Source organism: Aptenodytes forsteri, unplaced genomic scaffold (genome assembly GCF_000699145.1).
Source record: "Aptenodytes forsteri isolate BGI_AS27 unplaced genomic scaffold, ASM69914v1 Scaffold15, whole genome shotgun sequence".
Lineage (NCBI taxonomy): Eukaryota > Metazoa > Chordata > Aves > Sphenisciformes > Spheniscidae > Aptenodytes > Aptenodytes forsteri.
The window spans coordinates 27,868,461-27,893,398 of NW_008795129.1; the positions used below are offsets into that span (position 1 = coordinate 27,868,461).

The following is a 24,938-nucleotide window of genomic DNA, read 5'->3' on the forward strand; positions in this document are numbered from 1 at the left end:
GGGAAGTTAGGGCCTGCACCGTTTCCCATCTCGGGTTTTTCTATTTGAAGTCTCTTAAACTTCGTTGCAATCCAGATAAGGTGTCCCCGTATAGTAGCCGATAACAGTGCTTTTATGTAAAATTACTGTCTTCCTGTCTGGAGCTGCTGCAACTTCTCATTTGCTGTTTTTCCCCTGACTGAAATGTGGCAGCTAATAGACTCCATTTTACTAATGGGAAACTAATATGGGCTCTTGATGTTCGGGTTTATAAATATGTAAAATATTTTTTTAATTGTTGTTAGCAAAACAGACAGGTAATCAATAATATCAGGTGTGACAAACACACTGTTGACATACAGCATAGCCAGAAGGACTGGTAAGAGATAAGGGCTTCCTGTCAGCAGTGCCCCACGCTAATTAATATTCAGACATTGTCATGTTCGATGATAAATGAATTCCTTGAACTATATTGATATAGTAGGTTAAACATTGAAAAAGTTGGGTTGAACTTTGACTTTAAATATTCATTAAAGCTAATTATGGATTTTATGACTACATGAATTACAGTTTCTGTGTCATCATTGGCAATTTATTTTAAATTTATTTAAAGCAATCTTTATATATTAGCTTTATCACATTTAGTGAGGTAATGCAGTAAATGTTTACTCTGTACAGTAATTAAACTTTTATTCAGGTATTTCCTTTATGCATTAAATTTCCACTGTTGAAATGACGTACTTTAAAAAGAAATTATGCCAATTAGCTGTTAAAAAAATTATAGCTGTTTTAATCTTCTGACTTTTGGGGCAAGATTTCTGTATAATCAAAGGAATAGTGGTTTTAATAATGCCAGATGTGTAACCCATCAGAGCCAATTTGTTTATCTTGCCATCAGTACCAGTTTTTCCAGATGAGTCTTCTGGCATGGAATAATGAAAGAAATTTCCAATATTGTACTGAGTATCATTCTGGAACCTAATTAAAAGCAGCAATCATTTAACTTCAGTCTACTAACAGGGAGAAGATACCTAGTTTTTTCTCCATAATACATTGATTTGGGGGGGGGGAAATGAGAACTCTTCTAATTAACGTGCTAGCTGTAAGTTAAATTTTTCTATCTGTTTCTACAGCTGGCAGTACAATTCTGTACGCGCATGTGGTAAGAACAGTCAGGTACTTCTGTTAGTCCTGAAAAAAAGCATTTTGTTAATAACAGTATTGCCATGAGATAATCGCCTGGCCTTTTCACTGAGTTCCTGAATGTTTCCGTAAGGGCCATTCTCACAATAGCTTTCAAAAGCTAGGATGTGTTTGACTGTGTACTCTACAATTAGTGGTTGCGATATTGAAAGAGTTTCTAGGAGTTCACAAAGGCAATTTTCCCTAGTCTACCTGTAGGATTTTGTGTGGAGGTCTAGCTATTTGATTTTAGGAGTGTAAAGCAAAGCTGTTTAGTTACAATGTACAGGGGAGACAGAAGAATAATTGGCAATCAGTTTTCACATTCTTCTGCATTTCTAAGCTACTTGTCCAAGCTAAGAATTACTATTTTTCATGACTGTCCAATCTGACTTTTCACTTTGATGGTTTCTGCTTATTTTATTTAGGGTGTATATTCATGCCTATTTACAATGCTTAAATTCATCTATAAAGCAAAATGTGAATAAATTTAAATAGAGCCACCAGCTGTGACTGTGTGGTATTTCTTCATGGCCACAGATATTACTTTGAATTGTGTATATACTTAAGGGAGTAGCTAGGCGACTCAAACTCTGATGAAGCCCTTTCTATTTTGGCAGCTCCTGGCTTTGCTAGTAGGGTAGAAAGCCACCTGGCTGATCAGTCCAGAGAATTACACGTGCGGTCCTAGTGACCACCTGAGGTCAACGGGTTGTGCTGATCTTGCTGAACTTTGAGAAACTTCTGGTATTACTGAATACCAGGTGATTTTGATACAGTTACAGACCCAAGGGTTGGGAGGTTGGCCTAATAAATTAAGAACTTTCTGATCTGAGCCAAACTGTGAGCTATCCATTCATCACTCTGCGATGGGGCTACTGAAACACAGTTTCCGTGACTAGTCTGTGTTTGCAGACTACTTGGAAAATAAAGTAGAGAAGACCGTGGCTGCTCCCTTCACTTCATTCTGGTGAGACGTTACATGTACGGCAGAGCATATGTCATCTCCTGTTCATTTCTTGGAGCAGTACCACTACGATTCAGGTTCAGAGTAGCTAGCAAGAGCTTGTCGCACTGTGTCTGAGCCTTAATTTCAGAAATTAGGTTGCTCTGAATGCTTGAGATGAAAGTCAGCATATTCATCCGTTCAGGGAATAACTGCAGCACTGTCCATGGGGGGCCTGCAGTTGCAGAATGTGCATCCTCCTCAACTCTACAGTAAAGTCAATTTCGGTGACCCTCAGTGCATATTGTTTTTCAGGCTTCTACTCTAGCAAGACTGTCATAAAGAGGGCTTAAATGTTTGCAGATTTGCTGATTCAGTGTTCTGCAGTGACTAACACACATGTAGCAGAAACTGAGAAAGTAAGGTACAATACATAACACGACTTCTGAGGTTGCATTTTAGTAAAAGCACCTGCTTACAGATGGCATAGAATTTGTGATAACAGCAGAAGTAATCAATTTCAACAATCCTTAAAGTGGAACAAATAGTTTTCTTTATGTTTGAAATTTTTAAAAGTTGAACTCTTGGGGTGGTTTATAATTTGTAATGTGTTTCTGTATTATATTACTTAGATACTGTATGTACTCCTGCTACTGGATGTGCCACTACTTCTTTTTCCAAAGAATATTAAAATCATAAATAACACAATAAAGCAAAGTTCTAGACTTTGAATTAATAGCATTTAACTTATTGTTAAACTGTCATTTTATGAGAAATAAATTGAATTAACATAATCTCCTCAACAAAAGGGCCTACGCATTAGGCCCTGAAAGAAAGTTTCTTTTTACTTATATTTCATTGTGTTAGGGCAGTGAATTATAACTGCACTCCATCATTTTTACAAGTTAACAATTATGTACATAAACCTGATTAAGTCTATAACAATGCGGAAGATAGTGATAGCCGTAATTTCCATTCCATTATAGTTTTGCTTCCAAACAATGGTGTGTTTGGAATTACACAGTCAAAGCCTATCTTAATGTTAGTAGTATCAGTTCCTGAAACTGTACAGTGTTACTTAACCACTATCAGAGATTCTTTGTGCACAATTAGTTGACACTCGGTGCTACAAATGTAGACTATCAAACCAAACTTTTGCTGCATAATTCCTCAAAATTAGTTTTTAAAAATTAGATTAAAACTGTACGAAGTCAAGCAGTGAGCAAATCAGGATGCTCAGAAATAAAGTTGTAGCTTGAGCACAAGTGACGGTACTATTTTTAACAATTATGGCATTTAAATAAAACAGTTTTTAGAGCATCTTGATTCTTCTTGGTTTACTTATTGACATGTTACATAGAGAAGCTTCAGAATTCATAATCCTGTCACCTAGATTTAAATTTTCACCTGTCTTTAAAATGATTTATGCCTGATTTGGATAGGTCACTATTTCAAAATATTTTTTTTTTTTAGTTAGCCTTACATTTCCATCTCAGCTGTGGCAAGGGGAATTCCAATGAGAGTAAAGGGAAAAAAGTTTACCCTGAAGGTGGCCAAACACTGAAACAGAGTCTTCAAAAGGGGAGGCAGTCTCCAACCCTGGAGATTTTTTAATCATCTGGGCAATGCCCTGAGCAGCCCAGTTGTCAGCCCCGCTTCGGACAGGGGTGGACTGGAGACCCCAAAGGTCCCTTCCAGCCTGCATGATTCTGCTACCCTAGATTATGAGAAAAAGAAAAGCTCCCTTAAAAACCGTATTTAGATGTTACAGGTAGGCTGAATTGGCCACATGTTACTGACGTAGCCTGGGATTTCCCATTCCAGGATCCCTTTTTCATTTGCTTTTAAATTTTTCAGACTTGAGGCATTTGGGATGATATTTTCCAGATCTTGCTTGCCGAGGCTCATTTTTTTTCTTCTGAAGATCATATAAAGGGCTGAAATAAAGCTGTATTTTTATAATGAGTTCTTAAAGAGTAATATTATATAACAACGTGTTATCTTTATATATGTCAGATTTTGCCCTATGCATTGAAGAAAGAGATGGACCAGCTGGGAAGAATTCAGAAAGAGTAGGAGAGGGGAGAATGGCTCAAGTCTAGAGAACATGACTTTAATGCACTCTATTAAGTTAATAATATCTTCTGGTAAAATAGAGTAATCATGTTTAACTAGATTTTATAATGGAGAACTCATCCAGCTGTTCATACTTTGCTTTTTTAGTAATATAGATATATATATCAGATTCAAATTATTTAGATTTGATGTAATACTTAGGTTGTAAGCTTTTATCTAAGCTTATCTAAGCTCTCTAAATAAATAAGCAGGTAAGAGCTCAACTGTAGTGTTCTCAGAAGTACTTTACTTAATAACTGATCGCACTGATTTCAGTAGGATAAAAACTGTGTGTGTATAAAATGCATCGATGTTAAGAATATAAGATGCTTATGCATAAGATGAAATTCTGTGATACAGAACCTGTGATACATATTGTGAGACACTTACTCATCCGAGCAGTATTTATGAACCCAGTCACTGCGACTACCTTCACAAGTTCGCGTGAAGCAAGGGTACCACAGCTGAGCCCCATGTTCTAACCCCATGCGAAGCCCCTGTTTTTGATCAACCTCACCGTACCTTAGTTTTATCAAGGAGAATTCTGAAAATAACTTTCTTCCATCCATGTTTTTGTTGATGATGATGCGTCTGAGCAGTGCCTATGTGCATTCAAAGAAGCAGGCACTTTTAACATAGGATTTGCTGCCTTTCCACAAAATTTAAAGTTGTGACAGCATGTACTTTTCTTTCTTTGTTTTAACTGGGGGCTTTGTAAGTGAGTTTAGGAGTTATTTTCAAGCATAACAATTGGAATTTTACCTGTAGCTTGCATGTGATTTTAAGACTCTTATCTAGTTTTAGCTCTCTGAGAGACAGAATAGACTTTTCTCTACAAAAAAACTCTCTGTAAACATATTGCTATTTAAGAATAATCTCCTGTTTTTAAAATCCAAAGGCCAGAGTATAGGAAAGTTTATCTTGAGACAGCAGTGTTTTCTACTGCTAATGACAATTTCTTCAGTTAGAAATTAAATATCAGGTGGCAATGTTTTTATCTTGTATCAGGATTTATTTTTTTTTCTGGCAGTGTGTCCTTGTTGCAGGATAGTTAACCTTGAGTTCTCTACAAGAGTGTCTTCTGCATTTTCTTATTTGCTTCCTCCATGTTATAAAAAAGAAAACCAAAGACGTAAAGGAAGCTGACTGGGTCACAGGGAAGTGTACTCATCAATTAAATGTGTGACAGTGTTTTCTGTTGGATGGACTAATATGTCAAGGAGATGGGCAGGACCTCATGTTTGTGCTTTTGACAAATCAGCAAATGTTTAATCTCTGGATGTGCAGCGTCTCATAAATAATGCAGCAGTCACTGAACCAAAACACTGCTCTGCCAGGAGGGTCTCTGTCATTCTAGGAGTAAAAGACAAAATGAAACTAAATCATCCTTTTTGTTTAATGCATTGCTTCTTTTATACTTCTCAATAAGAGTTTATCTAGTGGCAGGCTGCTTTTTTTTTTCCCCTCAACTTCTGTTGAGTGCATGCATCAGATGTAAAGGCTCATCAAGTTCTCATTTAAAATTTATACCGTTTTTTATATTCCGCCTTAAAGGCTGTTTACACTACTTTTTCCTTTCTCACTTGATTTTCCTTTACACTCTTCTAATATGTAATTTTCCTCTTATTAACTGGAGGAAAACAGTATATTATATGACTGTGAAGAAGTAAAAGCAAGCAGCAAGCTCACAGTATGTATAGGTGACATCTTGGCAAAGCTTCGATGACATAAATGGAGCCAGGAAGGGACTGTCTCGGCCGGAGCACCCCGGGTTAGCAGCCTTCCAGTCCATGGAGGTTCACTGGACAAGGAGCAGGGGTCACTGCTGTGAGGATGTGAAGAAAAGACTGGAGCAGGAAGGCAAAGAGGATTGTCCCTGTTAAGGAAACTTTCTAAGTTTCAGGATAGGGAAAAATTATGTCAGGCTGCATTGGGAGGTTGTGGAAGGCTCTTCTGCAGAGGTTTTTAGGTGCAAGTTAGAAAATTGTTTATCAGGCATGGCCTGAATTGCTAACTTGCAGACCCTGGAAAATGTTCTGGTGGAGGAACAGTCCTTTCTATGATAATAGGGTTGTCGTTCCATGTTGCCTTTCACGTGTCTCTCAGAAACAGTCAAGCTAAAACACATAGGATGCGCTGGGTCCTGTCTGGGTGGCAGGTACTGGACCAGATGAGGGATGGCCAGCTCATCCTGACATGGTAAGCCATGCAGCATTCCTTCACCAGCCTCTGCAGGGTCTGCATTGGCAGTCTCTGCTGCTAGTGTGCGACCATGGGCTTTTTACCTGCTGTGTTTGAGAACCACCTCTGGGCTAGATGGTCTCTTGCACTTCAGATCTTCATTTCTCTATTTCACTTGCGTAAGACACTGTGATTGCAACAAGCATTATTTTCACTCTGCTATGATGTGTGTGTTTGGAGCACAGTGCCATTAGTGCCAGTTCCAGCTGAGTTTGCTCAGGCCTTCTGTAAACTGGATCCCAGAAGTCTGAGAGTGGGTACCCCGAAAATGAGGGATATATAGTTATTAGACATGGGAAGCTTGGAGTGGGTTTCCTCCTATCTCATGGGAACTTTGTGGCAGAGAAAAGGGTCCTAAAATCCACAGGAGGCTGACTGCCATTCTCACCAGCTAGACAACACACCCTGCATTGTGGTCAGTCTGAAGACAGATGGCATTTCAGCTCTTGTCCACGTTGGGACCAAAGTGCTTGTACCTGTGCAACTAAGGGGTATGCTTAGGTGGTATCCTGAACAAAGATGCTTTCTTTAATAATGGACTGAGGATTAAGATCTCAGAAATCTTCAGAAACCAGGAAAGTACTTAAGTATTTGTAAGGAAGAGGTACTAATATTTTGCTGAATATAGGTGGACTTCGGTATGCTTTCAAAATCCATTTGCTGAGATGGGAGTTTATAAGCTTTTCTGAATGCAGTAGAGATTACTTCTATGTTTACATACTTTACTTGGTTATGGGCTAATCACTGAAACTGTAACAGAATTCCATAGTTGGATTAGGTCACTGTTTTGAAAAAAACTAAAGAGAATAGTTGATCGGCACTAGATCAGCAGAAGGAGTTATAAGTCCTATCTAAATCCGAACTATGAACACACAGTATTTTATTTTCAATAGTAACTCAAATTTTTCATATATTGTTGTGGGCACTAAACTCTGCTTCTGCTTATACTTAGAAACACATCAGTTCTGCCAGTGTCAAGAAACTTAACATATATTCAAACATCTAAGCCCCTCTGCTAGATACTTGTTTATTCTTTCTCTTCGGGTTAGTGCATTGTGAGAAAACGCTTGCCTCTGTAGGTTTCACACCAAAGCCAGGAGTAGCAGTTGCACTCCAAGTGTGGCTAGCAGAGGTGGGCATACTGTACTGTTCAGTCATTATAATTATTGTCAAAACACTTATGAACAGGAAAAGCTGCACAAGCGTGTACAAATATTCCTAACACTCCTGTTAGATTTTAAGTGTTATGCCTGCACTGCAGCTGGCAAAGTCATTCACTTTGCACAACTCGGTAGGAGGATGGAAAATCTGTGCCTGGCTCTCAAAAGATATTGAATCTCTCAACCCTTCTCTTGTTTCCATACTGCAGTTTCCAAAAGCATTTGTTGTGCTCTGAAAGTGAAGCAGAAATTATCAGGCTTTTATAAAAGAATTGTGGGAATGTATTCGGTGTTTAGAAAGGTACTTGTCTGTATTACTAATCGCATCCATCCGTTTGGTATTTCTAAAAGTACACCTGGTAATTGTGCCCTTACCATGTTTAGTCAGCTGTTAAGGATCTTCTTTATAATGGCTTATGAAACTTCAGAGAAACAGCAAAGGAAATGAATATTTTCATAGATCTTAGAAAATGCAAAAATTAGTAATTAAAATTTTTAACATTAGTATTTAATTTCTTCTGGTTTTTTTAATTGGAAAGCATGATACTTTTTAGTTAGCCAGAGTAGATATTTTTATAATTTCTTATTTTATTGTTGTTTTTTACAGGCTCTAGGAAGTTTTTACTTTCTTCATGAATCTTTGAAAAACATCTACCAGTTTGATTTTAAAGGTAAGTGAAGGAATTAAATGTTGTTAATTGTCAATTGGCTTTATACATCAAGGCAGCTTTTCTGTCATCTTTCCTGATAGTGGTGCCTAGCAGTTTTTTCTATGATACGCAGACTTCTGTATAATGCATGCAAGTCCATTGATGACAGACATTACTTTTCTTACCTTTTATAGACCTCTTAGAAGAAGTCAATGGACCGGCCACAGGTTGAAAACCGGTGCATTAATCATTCCCATTCAGATGGACCTTTGGATCCATAGAGATCCCTGATGATTTCAGAACTCTGAATGGCCACAAGGTTCTTTCATGTAGATCAGATATAGGACCAAGACTTTAAATGTCCAACAGTGATGGTCATTTTGCAAAGCAGCTGAGGTAGATTTATGGCTTAAATTACTTTGGAGCAGTGCAGGTCATTAGGAGGGTGTCATTGTTTTTAACCCACATTGATCCATCAGGTTGGAGGTCTTGCCAAATTGTAGAAGTTTAAAAGTAATGATAGGCTATGTACATTAAATATGAGAAATATCATAGAAAATTACTGAATGCTTCCTGAGGTCTATATAGAAAAGATTATATAAAATTTATATTAATACAAAAATCTTCTGAGCTTCATTTAGCTTCCTGAGCTGAATCACATTAATACTACATCTAGCATCCCATTAAATTGAGACACTGTTGAAATGGTCGTAACTATGGAGTGAACTAATTGTCTTATTTATATAGATTCATTATTTTTGTTCTCAGTAGAGGCAGATTCTCTCTGCTCGTGTAATTGAGAGTACAGGGTCTTCCTTCCCTGAAATATTTGAACGGTAGTTCTACGTATATAGCAATTCAAGGTTTAGCCAACATAAGTCCTCCTGTCATCATTGGTTTCAATACTGAAGGAAAATTTTAGCTATAATATCATAGGTAGTTCAGAGTAGATTTTATTTCTGAGAGACTGTACTGGAAAACTCAGTAGTGAGGTAGGGACTTCTAATGAGAGGTCATACTTAGTCTTTCTCCCAGACTAGAACAGTTTTGCAGACACTAAGTAATGATAGTATTATCAGATGAACTGTGTGCAGGGTGGAAATACTGGAGGAAATTGGCATTGCACGTGAAGCTGGGTGTACAAGGTGTTACCCCAGTCCCTGGATTGAACAGCCTGCTTGTCCACTGTTAGTAACTTTATTCATTTTGCCATGTGAATGGCTTTGTGTATCAGTAATATGTGAACTCTATCTGCACACCTAATTTCTGAGCCCACAACTTCATCACACTGCTGGAGGACTAGCAGTTTTGCTCTGAATTCCACCTAAAGTGCCCTCCCACTGGTCATAGATGAGAGGTGTCCTGCTCTAGCGACATCTGACAGATTGAGATGACAACTGTTGTAGGAAAAGAGGAGCTTTACCGGTTTATTTATTGTTGATTGACAGCTTATTCGCTACTGTACAGCTTTTAAAACAAAATGTAAGAATTTTTAAAAAGTGAGAAAATTGAAGGAAAAAGTGTAGGGGAAAATAATCAATATAAAAGAAATAAGCAGATACTTGTTCCAGAAAATAAATGCTTTAAATGTTCAGCACTTCATTTTGCTCGGCAAAATCTTAGCAAAGCCAGATGGGGTGTGAACCATGCACATGAAGATGTGTTTGGCCCAGTCATCACTTGGAAAGAAAAAACTCTTAATAAAAATCCAAGGAAAGCAGGTGCTACACTGAATCAGTGTTGTAAGTCACCTGCTGTTCTCTTAATGTAGAGCAGAATCAGTCTCCCAATGTAGTGTTTGTAAAATATGACCCTGAAGGCTCCCATTTTTCAGGGGAAGTGTAAAACTTGCCTCTTCTCTCATGACTATTGACATTTTCACAGTGTATTAAGCTCTTAAATCAGAGGAAAAATCCAAATGGATACAAACGTTCTCTGCACAAAAATCATTATGAAATTCTGGTTCTACTCAAAAGCATGCAAAAAATAGATGTTTATGTACAATTCAATATTCCTGTAACATCACTGTGTCTTTTCAAAATTCACTGCACAGTTGGATGTGACTGAATACAGCCTTTGCAAAAAAAAAGGTTGTCTCTGTTTTTCAGTTCTCAGGAAGACATATTTGAGTTTTAAAATGAGAACAGTTTTCTCCTACGGCCTCACATATTATTTGCTACAGCATAGAAGGAGTTGGACTATTCTTACAGTGGTCAGAGGCCCAAAAGTTTGTTTACAATTTAAACTGTTGACAAGCTATGTGTTCTAAAGGGCCATCATCCAACAGAGGGGTTTGCTGACTGGGGTATTAGGCCAGTTTCAGTCTACCACTTTGATTTACAGAAAGAATCTCATTTTCTCTGGTGTGAAATCAGAAATAGCGTAGAAGTATTTTTACTTGGAGATACATGAGAAGGCATGCTTCTTTCCTCTTGCATTTGCTTCTCAGCAGTCATGTAAATTAATTGCTGGTTCGTATTTAGCATTGATGTTAACGTAATTTGATGGTAAAGTGCCTCCTTTCTGCCAAGTGCTACCTTTTATTTAGGTTCTCACAGGAGAAGCCTTCAGTCCTTACAGTTCTGCCAAATGTTTTCTGTATCCTGAATGACATGGGGATCTTTTTGCTGACACTGTTAAACTTACTGAAAGAGGCACATCCATCCATGATCTGCTTAGAATGATGCCACATTAGTTTATCAGGATATTTGTTTAGTCTTCCTGTGGGAGCCAGATCTCAAAGTGATTGGCACATAAAGAATGCTACTTTTTTTTTTCCCCTGAAGATCTATTGCTACATTACAGTAAATGCTTCCTCAGATTGTATAAAATATTTTATCTAGACAACTTAAAGTGACAAGTTTTTGTATTGCTTGGTATTTTCACCAGATACCCAGTAGAACTGGACAGTTCAGGGCTCTTGGTAATAGTTGTTTGGAGTTTCTCTCTTACGCATTCCTAGTCAAAACTCAATCCAGTTGGGTAGTTCCAGGTTAACGGTAGCTGCAAGATAGCTGCCCGAATTCCTGTGTCGGAGGAGTTTGGTAAATTAAGTCAGGTTCTCGCCTTTAGACATGCCAATACATTGCCCTGATCAGGAAAGAGACCGAATACGAAGTGGATCAAGAAGCAGAACCTCTTGTTCATGAGCTGTACAGATCCATAGATTGATTGTTAAGGCTGAAAAGTCTGTGCTATCTCTGTCTGTGATTCATTAAAGACTTTGGAAAGTGATGTGCTTTACCACTAAGTCTCTTTTACAAACACAGCACCCATTCCAGCTTTAAATTCACATGTCAACCTCATGTGCTGATAGCCAGAAATGGATAATCAGAAAGAGATGGGTGGCTACAGGGTCACAGAGCAGCTGATACGGGATTTGAATGGAATAAGACCAATTCATCTTCTACATATCCCCAGAGCAAGATTTTTACTTTCTTGGTTTGAAATAATCTGATCAGGAGAACTGACGCAGAAGGCCTAGTATCAGTGAAGGCCATTCAAAAATAAGACCCTTTTTTTACTCTAAGGGTTTTAAAGTGACTATACAAATAGTTCAGAGTTGGCTGAGCTGCATGTATAAGCACAGAACATTTCAGGAGGAAATAAGGAGAAAAAAGAATGCCTTTTTGTCCTGAGACCTGATTTTTATTTTTTTAATCATTTTCAGTCACTTAACTGATTAAGGAACACCCAACTGAAACTTGGCGATTTATGTTACTGGCCTTCTTGATTGATGGAGGCTGGCATGTAGGTAGTGGGGATGTTGGCAGAGCTGAAAATCGTTTCCACCCATGCATGCAGGGATGGCTGTACTGCATCAGACCACCATTCTGTCTGGTCCAGTAACTGTTACTAAACATGGCAGAGACCCAGAGGAAATCCTCTGATGGGCAGCCATGAGGCAATTACACTTCAGGAGTCTGTTTAGGTTAGGCCTTGAAGCTTAACAACTGTCCTCTCTAAGGCTCTGTTCGTGCATGTATGATTACTAGGTATTTAAATAGTTATGAATATCCAGTCTTTTTCAGGATCTTGCTCAAGTCTGACAGTCTGGGACAGTAAGTTGCCCAGCAAAATAATGTGTTAAGTAGAAAATGAACTTTCTCTTTTTATCAGGTTTCGCATTGCTGTTTCTGAATTTCATTGACTGTCCCCATTTCTGTTTTAGGACATAACAGAGAGAAATTTCTGATTTTCCTGTTCTAGACCACTCAGTAAACCACTTGGTTTTGGTGCAGCGTATTCTCTGCTACTCTCACGTCCCTGAGGAAAAACATTCAGTCTGTTCATATAAGAACTTTTTTTCACATTTCTTGTTTTGTCTCAGGGCATTGTAGTATTTGAATGACTTCAGTGGATGACTTGAGGATGTCACCTTTCTTTGCAGAGGCAATTGTTTATTAAAAACAAGTCTACGTCAGATCAGTTCCACAAAAGGAATGGGCTGCTCAGCTTGTGGTCAACTCATCTTTCATTAGGAGTTCCACCAGCATTACTGGGTCAGTTCTAGAGTGACAAAAATCAGACCCCCCACTGACACAGCTAGCCCAGCAGACAATTTAAGCGTGGCGAAACACTAAGTCGATGATGATTGTCAATACTGTTGATCTAAAGCAAAAGGCAAAAAGCTGAGATGATCTAAATGAATGATTATGTACTTGTTTGATGGGTAAAAGATGTGATTAGTAATGTGTTACAGATGTGCATCAGTTGATGCTCAGGTAGGTAGACTTAAAATCTGAAAAAAAGAGTTGCTAGATAAAACATACGGATAATCACTACTCATAAGTAACATTTTTCACCTTAATGTGTTTTGTATTAATTAATTTTCCTGTTAATTATCCAGCGTAGATTGCTGGATGCTGGCTGAGGACACACACAGGCATCTCCTGGAAGAACCATGCCAGAAAGTTTTCAGTGCAAGGGTGTACAGAGACCTGGTTCATAATTAGAGCTCCAACACTTTACAGTGCTCTGGATAGTAAAAATAACAGTACCCATAACTGTATATCTTCAAGATGTCTGGTATAAACAAGTATGTTTATACATGGTTTAGTGGTCTCTGTCTTTTCCCCCAGAACAGCAAGCAGCAGTGCTTGCATATTTTTGCTAAGACCCTACCACCTATTCTGCAGATGCCACTGCTTTGTCAATGAGTGCTGTAAGTTGCTTATAATGTTAAAGATATGTATGTTAATTTTGTTTTATATCTCTTCCTAGCTAAGAAGTATAAAAAGGTTACTGGGAAAGAAATCTACTCAGACACTTTAGAAAGCACGCCCATGCTGGAAAAAGAGAAGTTTCCACAGGATTATTTCCCTGAGGTATGTACAATCCCGTGGAGCATTCCCAAATACTAGGTTTGATTCTGATTTGCTCTGATTACTTGAGTAGCTACTCTCAGTAATGTAAATAAGGTCAGAAATGAGTCTTGTGTTTTTATTTGTTTGTTTGTCAGTTTCTTGTCACCTATAATATATGTTCTAAGTCATTGCATGGATTTACCAAATTCAAATTGAGTTCTTTGTATAGTAGGAAATCCTTGTGAAGGATGGAGACAGTGATGAAAAGATTTGTTTGTGCATTTAAAACCAAAGAAATAGCTCACAGTGCCAACTGCAAGTCTGTTTCAGGGAGACTTACTCCTTGGCAGGGTGAGACTTGACTTTGAATGGATTCCATTTATATTCAGCGGCAGCAGCTCTGTAATCATGGTTGCAGCGATACTGGTTTCTGTTCAGTACAGCTAGGTACTACTGCAGTCACTGCAAGTATGGAGGGAAAAGGTGGTTTCTTATTGGTGCAAGAGTACACGTAACTTGAAAACATACTGATGTTTTCCTCTGACGCTGCCCTCGTACTCCCTTTTTTTGTTCTCTTAAGAACTGGGGAGTGCTGCATGTTTGAACTTGAAGGTGAAGGTCTTGTCAAACCCAGAAACACAAGCACAGCTGAGGGTTTTCTTCCACTGCACCCACAAGTGCAATTGCACATGCAAGTGCAGTCTTTGCCTGCAGTTCTCTTCCTTGATGTTTAATTTGCTCATTTTTAATTTCTTAAGAACATCTAGAACATGGGTATTTAATGGTGTTTACTACAAGCCAAGTGAAAAAATTTGTTGAAATCCTATAACATCTGTGGATCAAACAGGCATGTTACTACTTTAATATAAAGAAGAACTAAATAAACTTTTAAAATAAATTTAGAATTTGTAAATATACACACTTAGAGATATTTACATAGTGCATGTGTGCTTGGAAGAGCATTGCATAAATAATTACGGGGTTGATGAGATATAGGTTATTCTTTTTCTTGACTTTGATACTAAATTATTTATTTTTATATTCTATATCTCTGTACTGGAAGGGAAACTGCCTTTGACATAATTTTACTAGCTTTTACCTCCTGTGAATAAACATCTTAAATACTTCTTTGAAGTTAAGTTTCAAGGAACTTCAAGCGGTTACTCAGATATTTATTTTCCTCCTCCATCAGCAATAAAGTGTAGCATTATGGGTGATTGACAATGTAAGTAGGAAATTAACAGTGCTGTTGAATGATTTGACTGTAATACTGAGAGCACTGAACACCAGTGTGCGAGCGCTGTTATCACGGTTAACAGCAATAGGCCAAATTATGGATTGTTCATTGATACCCAGGAAGAATTATTTCCATCGTTATTTCACTGCTGTTGTTTCATCATGAGACTGGCAAATTTGTAACTTGTTCAGCATCGTTTATTACCACCTCTTACATGAACAATTCTTCACAGTCTCTTGGAGAAATGGTTGAGTCTAGTGGCTTTCCCACACTGTTTTGTGGACCAGAGGTTGTGTTTGTTTCTTGTGGGTGCTCAGGGATCAGTTGTTCCCACGTTTGTATTTGGAGCAATAGCTTCTATATTCAATACACCCTGCAGTGCTGCTTTAGGTACAGGACTATTAGGTCCAGAACCCAAGAAGCAGCTAAATACCTTTTGAGGATCTGATGCCTTCATACTGTTCCCATTCGTTACATTACCTTAAATGACTTTTCTAAGGAGAAAGCACCGTGTTCTGGTGTTTTCAGGGATACTGTTTACCTGGAGGAGGAATAAATAGGAAAAGAGAAAATCCACAAACACTCGCAATTAAGATATGAATGAATCCCTGAAGCACCTTGAAAGCTTAGTTCTGTTCCTGCGCACAGCACAATTCCTTGTAATAGTGTTGCGGCAAGACTCACAGAACAGGCTGCAGGATTTACCCATTTTATTTCAGAGCTTCGCACAGTGGGAGAGGAAAGTGATAAGGGCTTTCTAGGACTACAGTTACGCAGATAATAGCAGCATCGATATTTACAGTTCTGTGACTTCCCATGCTCATTTGGCATGCAACCTAGCATAGACCAAGCCAGCATATTTTTCATGTGACTTGAAAAGTTAGAAAATAATTGTGATGATTTTTACACTATGCTGTTCTTCATTTTGGACTGAAGACCAAAGAGTGTCTGAAGCACACACGAGTACAGCAACATCAAAAACCCAACAGTGACATAGTTTTGGTTCTCATATACATGTTTCTATTTTTAAAGCTTAAATTAATCTTGTTATCACCTGTTTTCTTCCTAGACAAGTGTTGGTAATAACGATGCTAATTAAAAGACCACAAAATAATGTGTATTTTGAAAATTTGAGTTGACACAGCAGAATGCATGAGCAGCATATCTGTCCAAACATTACATTTACATGCTCTTGTGTGTTTTAGCCAGACTTCTTATACCACATTTACGATGTTTTGTGTGAGAAATGGTTTAAGACTGATTTCTTTTCTTTTTATTACTGCTGCTTAAGGATGATCTAAAAGTAATTACAATGATTGAGGCATAATGCAATTCAAAATAATTACAGCCCACTGCATATAAAACTAACAAAACTTTCTGTCTTGATTTATGGGTCCTCTTGGCTAGGCATAAGACTCAAATGATGCCTCTGGGAGCAACACTCCAGATAATGTTAGGCCATTTAAAAAAAAGCAGATTTGTGTAGTCTATCAGGCCTGAGTAATTTTTTTTTTCCCATAGTGAGAAATTGGTTGTTATCATAGATCACAGATACTGCTCAAAGCTCTTATGAAAGATGAATTAATTTCACTAATGCTTTAATGCAAACCTTTCATGGAGAAGGCTGTATGGTGATAACCTTACTGCGGTCTCTCCTTTCTCAATGATGATTTATGTTGTCTTTTAGTAGATGAAACTGCCTGTATTCACAATCCATCTGCTAGCTAAAGGAATCCTATTAACAGAGGATCTGAGAAGAGACTTAATACTGTAAGGTGAAAGATGTGGTATCCCCTTTCTGGGACATGAAGTAGGAATTTTTTTTCCTATTTTAAAATGTAGATACCTCTCTGAGAGTATACAGATGATCTATATCATCTCTACCTGTTTTTATGCTGGCTTACAGATGGTGGAGCACCTAGTGACTATAAAAAATAAAAATAAAGATTGTTGCTTTGAAATCGACAATAAGAAACAATTTTCTCTTTCTTCCTTCCCAAGCTATAGTTCTTCTTTAAATTCTGTTTCCAAAAGTTTCTTCTTTCCAAATACGGTATTTGGAAATATTAAAGCACATCAATGATCCAAAATATGTAAGGCATGTTGTTCAGCTGCAATATATATCTAAGGTGAATGATAACATTTTTATATTTAAGATGTTAAACAGTGGTTCAACTACTGGGCTGTATCAGGTCCAAAGCCTACTAACTTTTGCATTCTTAATGTTAAATAGACAAATTATTAATAAGTTAATTATTTATTGAAGTTAAAGGAATTAAGTAAGTGTGTTCAAGTTATGAGTACCTAAAGGTAATTTACAGGTTGGGGTGGGGGAATATACAAATTACACAATAAAACAAGTGTCATTTTATGATATAAAGACATAGGTGTCCTTGCTTTATTCAGCCTAGGCTGAGTAACATTCTCCAGCATGAGCTGAAGTACCTCCCCAGTCTCCTGTGCTGGCTTCTACTTGGGCCAAGTAAAAGGCCCAAACCATCATGTTTGGTGTTGTAACTATTTTAAGTTATATGCTCCAACAATAATATAATTCGGCTGTATAGATAAGTCCTAAAGAAAATCTTAATTGGAAGAGAATGTAGTCAAATGCTGAGTTAGGCTTATCCTGACCATAGCAGCAAATACGCTGCGAGATTGGCGTTCTGATTTTGTCATTTTGGGACAGGTCATGTAATCTTGCTGTTGGCAGTTCTGTGTCATGTTATCATTGTGCTGCTATTACCTTAATAGTATAAATTTTATTATTGTAATTTTCTACCTTTAATGGCTATTTTATAAAGTAAGTTTTGTAATGACTCTTTGCGTTCTCAGTGAAATGAGCTACAGAATTACTATCATATTTTGGGTTGGGCATCTAAAACGTAGGTCCATTGTTTATACTCCGATCAACCCTGTTCCAAAGAAGGGAATTCTTATAGACGTAAATGTTCTTTGAAGAGTTTGGTGAAATATAGGAGGAAAAAAGAAGGTGCCTTGTAAAACAGAAGAAATATTGTAGATCTGACAGTGGATATGAAGTGTGAGAACAGGCTGGTAGTCCTTGCTGTGCTTTCAAACACATACCATTATTTTCAGCTATTTTTGGCAATGACCTAGACTGGAGCATTACACTTCAGCTGCTGGCAGGGTCAGGCCCCTCTGACTTCACATCCCTGCTCCTGCATTCCCCTTTATCCACTTGGTCCTTCAAGGTTGTCTAACAGATGCAAAAAGGGACCCCTGAAACCTCTGCCCCACCACGTGTATACTCGTACCTATTGCTTCCACAGGCCTTCTGCCAGCTTGACATGGTAACTTACAACTTTCTTACATATAAATACTTAACTTGATCTTTCTTTCAAAAGTTGCATCATTATTGTATTTCTGTCTTCTAAAATAACTTTTAGTGAAGAAATTATGTATTGCTACTGGTTGGCTACTTCACTGGTGATGTGTATAGGAAGAAGCTGACAGCAATAATGGTTTGCATGTCCCATGGTTTTGTATGTAAAAATAAGTGGAGCAAGTGTAGGTTTTATCACATATTTCTTATATTTGCTTACATCATGCACAGATACTTAAATGTGGTCTTCCAATAGATATATTCTTACTAAATTCTTTATACTGTATTTTCTGGTAAATAAAGGGTAATGAAAGCATTATGTGAAAAAGCAAATTACCAATTGAATTATTATACTACGTAATAGATTTTGTCATTAGATAGATTGACTTCATATTCTTAAGCTCTCACTATACATTTTTTTTGATGAGTGCCATAGATATTTTCATTTGCAGACTTTTGAATTTATGTAATGACTTCTAAAAATCTTTAGCAGTAAAAATATGACTTATAGTGCAGTTACAATGCTTGATAGTGTTCAAAGGCTGAACTGGGCTTGAGTTTTCCATATACTGCATATTATTCTGAAATACAGGGAAATTAGAAAGGTACTTTGAACGGTTTGTATACAAACTCCTAAAAACACAAAAGCATAAATTCCTTAGTTCTGTAAACTGATCGAAGGGAAGAAAGGAAGTAGTTTTGGGGCAGGAACTCCATTCTGCATGGTTTTTATGGAAAGCTGTCATAATACACACTCCTTTTCCTGGCTAGTTAAACATTGAGAATATTGGAGTACACGAAACACAGGTTCCTGCATGAGGCTTTGAGGAGGAGTTGTTCTCACTGCGGTGATGTGGGCCTGTTAATGCTGAACATTACTTGGTGCCTCAGTTGTTCTTGCTGCTCAGTATTCAGCTGCTTCATATACAAGATTTCCCGTCTTCCTCTGAACTGTGGTGTTCCTTTAAGAAGCTGCAATTACACTGCAGTCATTGCCACTTTAATATGTCTTTCCTTCATGCCCCTGCTTTGTATGGTTGAATAAACCCTTGCTGGGTCACTATTTAATTTGATATGGTCCCTCTCAGTAAAATGATGGAGAAAAGATGAATTAAGGCTCTGTGCTAGTCATTATCAATCATGGTTTGTGTGCATTACTTATTGCTCACAGTGCTTTTTGACATTAGCCCTCTATAACCTCTCTCTTCATGTTAATGTTGTCTGGAGGTCCTTTTACCCGATGTAGCAGAGGTTATTTATGTAGGTGGTGTTTCTAGGGGGTTTTAAAAGGTCAGCACGATCTCCTGAGAGACTCTATTCACAAAGAAAAGGCTGGCGGAATGTAACTACAAGTTTTCAAATTGTGATTTTTGAAAAAAAAAAAAATAAATTTTTTTAAGGACTTCTAATAGAGAGGTGTCAGAATTTCAGTTACACTTATTAAAGTAAATTTTTGGCAAAATAGCCTCTAATACATACTACTGCCCTTAAAACCAGTATTTGCAGTGTATGTGTGAGGAAACACCAAGCTACTATAAGAAATCCTGGTTTTTACCATGTCATGAAATATAAATTGTGTTGCAAATACCTTTTAATTGGCTTGTATCAGTGTATGCTTGCATGAAACAGAATAAGGCAGCAGTGCTGAAGGTTGGGCATACTTTATACTGGTGTTCCTTGTGTTGGTGAGGTCATCAGTGACAGAATCAGAGTAAAGTCCTGTGGGATGGCTTGCTGGAGAAGTGGATGATGATTGACAACAGGACTCTTTGTCTCATACACTTTGGTTGCACAAAACCTTAAGCTAATTGTATGTGTATGAGCCCGTGGCAGCAGGAAGGTCACATCCAAGGGAGAAAGGGATCTGGCTGATCTCACTGCGAGGCTTCTCACTGCCATCTTAAAAGGAGAGGTTCCTGAGGGCTGGGAAAACAGTCATTTTCAAGAAGGGTCCCAGGTGGCCTCTCCTCAGTCATCGGAAGGTGATGGAGCAAATCTTCCTGGGTGACCAGTTGCATGGACAAGGGGAGTGCTGTGGATGTTGTATGCATTGACTCTATCAAGGCCTTCGATGCAGTCTCTCACGGTATCCTTGAAGCCCAATTGCTGACATGTGTACTGGGTAGGTGGAGTATAAGATGGCTGGAAAGTTGGCCAACCACCAGGCTCACAGGGTGGTGAACAAAATCAAGCTGGCAGCTGGTGGTGTTCCTCAGGGGTCGATGCTGGGATCTGTACTATTCAACCCCTTTGTTAACTGCTCGGAAAACAGGATGGAGTGCACGCTCAACTTTGCAGATGATGTCAAGTTGGGGGAGCAGTCAATATGCTGGAGGGCAGGGCTGCTGTTCAGAGGGTCTTCAACAGGCTGATGGGAACCTCATGGAGTTCAGCAAAGGTTAATGCCAAGCTTTGTCCCTGGGATGGGATAGCCTCATGAAGCAGTACAGGCTGGAGGTGACTATCCAGAAAACAGAAAAGGACCCGGATCTTGTCGGACAGCAAGTTGGACATGAGCCAGCACTGTACTTTGGCGGCAAAGAAGGCCAACAGCATCCCAGGATGTGTTAGGTCCCAGGAAGGGACTCCTCCATCTATTTGGCACTCCAAGGCCACATCACATCTCCAGTGTCTGGTTTGGGAACCCCTGTACCAGACCGACTCAGGCAAACTGGAGCAAGCATAGCAGAGGCACCTCTGGGGTTGGAGCACGGGATGTGGGAGGAGAAGCCAGAGAGCCCATCTGTGCCGCCAGGAGAGGGAGGAGATGGGGGACCACACTGCTGGCTGCAGTGGCCAACTAGTGGCTCTTGAGGGATGGGGCCAGGTGCCTCTGGGTGGCACCCAGCAACAAGACAAGGGGCAGCAGTCATCAGTTGCAGCAAGGGAAAATGTGATTTCACCGTGAGGGTAAACAGCAGAAGAGGGGCCCAGAGAGGTTGTGGAATCGCTGTCCTTGGAGATGCTCAAAACCCAGCTGGATATGGCTCTAAACAACATGATCTAGTTGGCCCTGTTTTAATGTTGCATCTTTTGAAGTACCTATTATGTTGCCAAAGAGGAAAATAGCAATTGAAAAATGACAGCTTGATTGAAGACATTATCTTGGGCCACATCATAGGCTTGGACAATGTAAGTTCTATGTATTGTTCTTCAGTAATTAAAAGTTCAATATAGTTATTTTTAAGAATGAAATGACAGAGCTCCCCTTTTTTGATTGAGATTAGATTTAAGCCAATTTTGAATGCTTTTAGTATTTAATTTTTTTCATTGTTTTGCTTTTGAATAAATGTTGACATTTAGCCAAATCTCAGCTTGTAACTGTGCTGTCACGATCATCACAGAACTGTGAATAGAAGATACCTTATGGGATTTGTAGTTCAGCCATGAAAGCCGGACTATTGGGAAGATTTGGTGTGTTAGCCCTCCAGCCAGCCATTCCCTGATTGACCAGAGTGATTGCTGGATCTACAGAAGAGGTTATGAAAAAAATTACAACAAAGTAGATATTTATTCACAGTCACCACAGAGTTTTTCTCAGTAGAGCTGCAGTTTAAGAAAAATCAAAAGTTGGGCTCTCCTAAGACAAAAGTATAAGGATTCAGTGAAATGAGTTCCCCTCTGAATGTATCCATCAGCTGGATTTCAGAGTAGTGAACTGTTAGGATTTCCTCCCTGAATATAACCTTATTAGACCTAGGCAAATTTACTTGCTTTCAAAAGCCCAAATTCTTAAAAGATTTAAGCACCTATAAGCATCAACAAACAACTGATGTTAATTACTAAATATCTCAAAAACACTTATCCCCCTCATCTGTAGTTACAAAATTGATGGAGTCAGCTGCCAGGACTTCACCAGACAGGTCTGCGGGGGGATGGTGGTGTAAACATTGCATACACTCAGAAGAGAAGTCCATTTACTCTGTATAATCCTTCTGGGTTTAGGAGGTTTTTCTCCTTTTGTCTATAGGAAATCTTTACATTGGGCTAAACATTTGTTTTGTTAATTTATTTTATTCCCTCTTAATATATGTCCTGTGAGCTGCTGAAAGCCAACTGTAAGTAGAGACATAAGAACAGAAGAAAGCTGTTCATTGTGTGTCCACAGTATCAAAATATGAATCAAAATTCACTGCATGAAGGACTTTGCTGTTAGTCACTGTTCTTGGACTGGACGGTCTTGAGAGGACTACTTCCTTGTGCTGCCCACTGCTGTAGCGATGCAAAGCTGGTAAAATTTGTGCAGGAGAAGCCTCCAACCCTTCTTTGGCAGGGCCAGCACAGCTGGGTCCTCAGGTAAGCAGCCAAGCTGCAATTTTCCCTCTGGCTCTCGCAGTAAAATTTGGCTCTAGCAGTCTGTGTAGGAAGGTCCCACAAGCCTGCAGAAAGGCGATTCTGAAATTGCCACCTGAAGTAAGAAATACTAAAAACGGGTTTCCCAAAATCTGGAGTACATAACTGTGCGTAGATTTTGTAGACAATTTTTTACTTGTTAGTTTTGTAGCATGTAGGTAACACTTTTTCCACAAAATTACAAGCTCTCAAGTTGAGTGTGATCAATGAAATAAGCTGTCATTTACAAGTAACTTTGCACACTTTCCTGGGTTTGGATAGAAGAGAACAACTGCATATCAGTAAATAGTTTTCACATTCAAGCTTTAAAGAATAAGCTATTATTTATTCAGTAAAATAAACACTTTAAAATCTTCATAAGCATAGTTGGAATGCAAGGAGAACCCCAATGGGAAAGGGGCTCCAGTAAAGGAGTGGTGGTGTGTCTGGTTGGTCTTGACTGTGGTTACCATGTTTGTGCCTGAAGAGGGGAGGAGGTGGGAGATAGGTAACTGGTATCTGAAGAGTGATTAGGAAACAGACCATTTAGATTTTGTGAGGCACTTCGCTATCTCAGCAGTATTTGGGACATTAACATTTCATGAGGACCGTCTGTTCACAGTGAGGTGGATAAATACATCCGGCAAGTCTCTTCTGAAGGCAGTGCTTTAGGAGGGGCTTAGGAGAGCAATACCCCTGAACGGGGGGGATGCTGTGCTATAGCTGGCACTTTATTCATAATAAGGAGTTGCAATCTTTTGCTACAAAATCATTGGCATCATTATTTAGGCCTGTCTGGTGCAATATTCATTACCAGAGAACATTAGCCTAGCCCCACATTCATTGTTAACAGTGAATAAGTAGGATGCAGAATCATGTCTTTTTGTGGGAGGTTGTAATTTATGGCAGTGGCTTAGGAGTGGTGCTGAAAAAATCCTTTTGCTGTATCATAAGTGCCATATGTTGGCATGAGCTGATTTGTGGCTTTCTCATGGATGTTGCAGTTTTGATAAATGTAATGTTTTACCATTATTTACATTCCCCTTAACTTTTATAGAAATACCGTGTGGGTTGGCTCAGCAGGAGAAATAGCTTTCTAGCAGATCTCATTCATTTTAATTTGATGTAAATCTCTGATGACATTTTACAGTTCAGGTAAAATTACAAAGAAGCCAAGACATTTGTGCATAGGCAGTAAAAATTTGCTGGTTTAGGCTAAGCATAAATACAGTTGTAAAGCTTTTCTAATCGGTTATCTTTCATCTATAAACAACTACCAGGGCTTATATTAATTTTACGTGTAAGTTTATAACTGCTGCAGGACCAAAAATATAAATAATTCTAGGATTTATAGGAGACACGATACATGTTTTCAAGGTACCTCAGTTGGTGTGTAGTGCTTATTAGTTACAGCGTATGGGTGAACTTTGTTTTATTTTGTTCTCTGTATAAGTACGTCTCACTTTCACAGTAATCCTTTACTTAAGGTAACTGATTCTTATTTGCTTATTTTTCAGTGCAAGTGGTCCAGAAAAGGTTTCATTCGAACAAGATGGTGTATTACTGATTGGTAAGTTACATCCTTAAGTTATTTCTGATTATGTGTATATTATGTATGTTTTTGTTAACAAATATTTCAAAGAAGGAATTTATATGTATAGATTGGTCTATTCATAGAACAGATTGGTTCCAAAACAGTTGCTTTGCTTTATTATTTATTGAACACATAATGCTCAGTAAGTTGTAGTGATGCATAACAAAATGTGATGTTAATACTCACATGTATGTGCAATTAGCATGGGATAATTCAGGTCATAAGCAGCTTCTCAATCAAGCATGAGCAAAAAAGCTTGGTGTCTGTGACCAAGGCCACAGGAGTCAGTGTGGAGCTCAAGGCATCCCCCCACTACTGCTCCCCATCACACCTAATACAGCTGAGGCTCTACAGCGTCTCACCTGGGTCAGATACCTGTGCCTGGCTCTATGCAGCCCTTATGTCTGGGATTTCTGAGGAAAGAGATTGTTCTCTACGGACTCTTTAAGCCAGCCCTTTAAGGCCAGCCCAGTTTCCACTGAAGTCAGTGGAGGGACCCTACCTGTAAGGAACGCAGCTTTTTAAAACCAGTTCCTACTATACTACTTTTACTGGAACAGAACTTTTTGTTTGTCATATTCAGGTCAGGATTCCCATTTTAAACCCAAGGCATGGTCCTGTTCTCTGTGAGATTGCTTAGTTTCATCCTAGAGTAGAATAAAGCACCTGGCAGCCCAGCACTCACTAGTAGGATTTGATGGAGGAGCAGCAGAGAGCAGGCAGCACATCTCTTATCTGTGCGCTCATAGACTGCTGAGGAAACATCCCATCGAGCGAGTCTTATTTAAGTTCAGTGTAACCTGGCTGTTGTCAAAGCAGAGTTCCTCATAAGATGTGCTGTGAAAATCTACAG

The 24,938-nt window shown here is 38.6% G+C and overlaps 1 protein-coding gene across 1 annotated transcript in view; it reads left to right on the forward strand.

The window, feature by feature from the left end:
• The window catches only part of INPP5A (inositol polyphosphate-5-phosphatase A), a 202,002-nt gene that overhangs the window by 72,978 nt on the left and 104,086 nt on the right, over window positions 1-24,938 (forward strand). The window contains exons 4-6 of the mRNA XM_019471752.1: window positions 8,231-8,294; window positions 13,497-13,600; window positions 24,009-24,061. Coding sequence (XP_019327297.1) covers window positions 8,231-8,294; window positions 13,497-13,600; window positions 24,009-24,061 — 221 coding nt within the window. The remainder of the gene's footprint in view (window positions 1-8,230; window positions 8,295-13,496; window positions 13,601-24,008; window positions 24,062-24,938) is intronic.